This window comes from Hyperoodon ampullatus (genome assembly GCF_949752795.1).
Source record: "Hyperoodon ampullatus genome assembly, chromosome: 2".
Taxonomy (NCBI): Eukaryota; Metazoa; Chordata; class Mammalia; order Artiodactyla; family Ziphiidae; genus Hyperoodon; species Hyperoodon ampullatus.
In genome coordinates this window covers 116,619,770-116,623,087 of record NC_136915.1, presented here as the reverse complement: position 1 = coordinate 116,623,087, position 3,318 = coordinate 116,619,770, and the positions used below count along the sequence as shown (strand labels likewise).

Below are 3,318 nucleotides of genomic sequence, written 5' to 3'. Positions count from 1 at the left end.
GTCCTGGCTATTGTAAATAGAGCTGCAATGAATATTGTGGTACATGACTCTTTTTGAATTATGTTTTTCTTGGGGTATATGCCCAGTAGTGGGATTGCTGGGTCGTATGGTAGTTCTATTTTTAGTTTTTTAAGGACCCTCCATACTGTTCTCCATAGTGGCTGTATCAATTTACATTACCACCAACAGTGCAAGAGGGTTCCCTTTTCTCCACACCCTCTCCAGCATTTATTGTCCAACCCATTTTAAATGAGGTTTCTCTTCTACACTATTGGTGGGAATGTAAACTGCTATAGCCTCTATGGAGAACAGTATGGGGGTTTCTTAAAAAACAAAATATAGAGCTACCATATGATCCTGTAATCCCACCCTGTGGCATATTTCCAGAGAAAACCAAAATTTGAAAATATACATGCACCCCCATGTTCATAGCAGCTCTATTTATAATAACCAAGACATGGAAGCAACCTAATAGTCCATCAACAGATGAATGGATAGAGAAGATGTTGTACATATATACAATGTAACACTATTCATCCATAAAAAAGAATGAAATAATGCCATTTGCAGCAAAATAGATGGACCTAGAGATTATCATACTAAGTGAAGTAAGTCAGAGAAATACAAATATCATATGATATCACTTATATGTGGAATCTAAAAAAAAAAAAAAAAGATACAGGGCTTCCCTGGTGGCGCAGTGGTTGAGAATCTACCTGCTAATGCAGGGGACACGGGTTCGAGCCCTCTGAGAATATCCCACATGCCGCGGAGCAACTAAGCCCGTGAGCCACAACTACTGAGCCTGCGCGTCTGAAGCCTGTGCTCCGCAACAAGAGAGGCCGCGATAGTGAGAGGCCCGTGCACCGCGATGAAGAGTGGCCCCTGCTTGCCACAACTAGAGAAAGCCCTCGCACAGAAACGAAGACCCAACACAGCCAAAAGTTAATTAATTAATTAATTAATTAAATTAAAAAGTAACTGTAAAAAAAATAAATAAATAAATTTTTAAAAATGATACAAATGAACTTACAGAACAGAAACAGACTCATAGACACAGAAAACAAAGTTACTGTTATCAAAGGGGAAAGGGGAGGGATACATTAGGAGGTTGGGATTAACATATATACACTACTGTATATAAAAAATAACCAACCAGGACCTAGTGTATAGCACAGAGAACTATCAATATTTTGTAATAATCTATATGGGAAAATCTGAAATTATATCATATATATTACATATATATATATATATATATAACATTGTACGGAAAAACCTGAACGAACGTTTTGACCAACACAATATATACTTGAATCACTTTGCTGTACACCTGAAGATAACACAACATTGTAAATTAGCTCTACTTCAGTCAAAAAATGAGGCTCCTTGGGAATTCCCTGGTAGTCCAGTGGTTAGGAAACCGCACTCTCCCTGCCAAGGGCCTGGGTTCAATCTCTAGTCAGGGAACAAAAATCCCACAAGCCATGAGGCGAGGCCAAAAAAAAATTTTTTTTAAATGAGGTTTCCTTTATTCTGTTTCAAAGAACTTGGATGTATCTTTGCTCTCCTCTGTTGACATATATGTTTTTGAATAATCAGACTTTACAGCAGTGAAATATAATGAAATTTTTGTTCCATAAATGAGTAATTATTCCCTACATTTGCATAGCCTTCTTAGAGATCACTGATGGTAGAAACTCAAAATATCTTAACTTCTCTGAGCCTCATTCTCCTAATATGTAAAAGATGTTTATGGTACAGCATGAATTCTACACTTAGATGAGAAACTGTGTGAAAGCACACGTGTTACCTGGCACATAAAATGCACACAGTTAACTGAATAGTGAAAAATTTGCTCTTTAATTAATAGGACATGAAGTCTGGACCATTGTTCTTCGAAGGGCTGATTTGAATTCCTTACTTCTCAGACTGTAAATCATTGGATTGAACAATGGAGTGAGGATGGTATAAGACACAGATATTAGGGTGTCTTGACTTGAAGAGTAATTGGAATTGGGCCTTAAGTAGATGAAAGAGGCACAACCATAATGAACAGTTACCACAATGAGATGGGAGGCACAGGTAGAGAAAGCTTTGTATCTTCCAAAAGAGGATGGGATTTTTAGAATGACAGAGATGATGTGGATATAGGAGACCAGGATAAGTAACAGTGGAATAACCAAGACAAACACACCAAGCATGAATATGACCAACTGACTGAGGCGAGAGTGATGAGATGCCACCTTGAGGACAGGAGAGATATCACAGAAGTAGTGATGGAGATGGTTGGAGGAGTGGAATGGCAGGTGAAATATCAGGGAGGTGATGACCACTGAGACAGTGAAGCCACAGGCACAGGCAGCCACCACAAGTCCCAAACACCCCCCATAACCCATGAGCACTGTGTACCACAGACGGTTACAGATGGCCACATAACGATCATAACCCATGGCTGCCAGCAGGAAGGAGTGAGAGCAGATGAGGAAGAGGAAGGTAAACATTTGGATGGCACAGCCCAGGAAGGAGATGGTCTTCTTCTGGGCCAACAGGTCAACCAGCATCTTGGGTATAATGACGAATGTGTAGCAAGTCTCAGAACAGGAGAGGACACCAAGGAAGAAGTACATAGGTGTATGGAGGGCTCTGTCCAGTACAATGGTAGAAATGATGATGGCATTGGTTCCCGTCATGAACAGGTACAGAAGCAGAAAGACAATGAAGAGCAGCTGTTGCAGCCCAGCCAGAGATGAGAAGCCAAGGAAGAAAAACTCTCTCACCGAGGTTTCATTGACCCACTCCATGGCCACTGTTATATAGGAGAGCCAGAGCCAGAGGCCAGGGTCCAGGGAGGGAGAAATAGAGAACTCAGCACAAAGCCTACAGGTGGCAGGCATTTCCAGATGTTTGGTGGAACTCATTCATTTCCTCCAAATATATCTGCCAAAATAAGAAGTAAGGCTAAATATGGAACAGAATAACTGACAACCAACTAGCAGACTTTTTTCCAATACCAAGGACATGTTATCTCTCTAGCCAAGGATTAAGGCATTATCTGATAATTTTCCCTTTTATCTTACTTATGGTTTATTTTGATTTTCTTGCTCACTACAAGCCTAAGGAAACCAGCTCTCCAAAAGTGAAAAATATGGTTAATTTCAGCTACCTAAGCATGATCAGAAAGTGGAATGAAAGAATGAGTAATTAATATTCAGATACAGTATGTGAACTTCAGTTTATCAACTGTAAAATGGGGAGGGAGAGGAAGAATTAGATGATCCCTGAACAAAAGTGTGAAGGGATCTGTATTAATTGACA

General features: G+C 39.9%; 1 protein-coding gene across 1 annotated transcript; it reads right to left on the bottom strand.

Annotated features, from left to right (window-relative positions):
• Nucleotides 1-1,862: 1,862 nt before the first annotated feature.
• LOC307068216 (olfactory receptor 10K1-like) lies at nucleotides 1,863-2,804 on the bottom strand (the record flags this gene model as incomplete). Its single annotated transcript, XM_079725972.1, has 1 exon — nucleotides 1,863-2,804. One exon carries the CDS (start codon nucleotides 2,802-2,804, stop codon nucleotides 1,863-1,865), a length of 942 nt encoding a protein of 313 aa, XP_079582098.1.
• Between the last annotated feature and the right edge of the window lie 514 nt (nucleotides 2,805-3,318).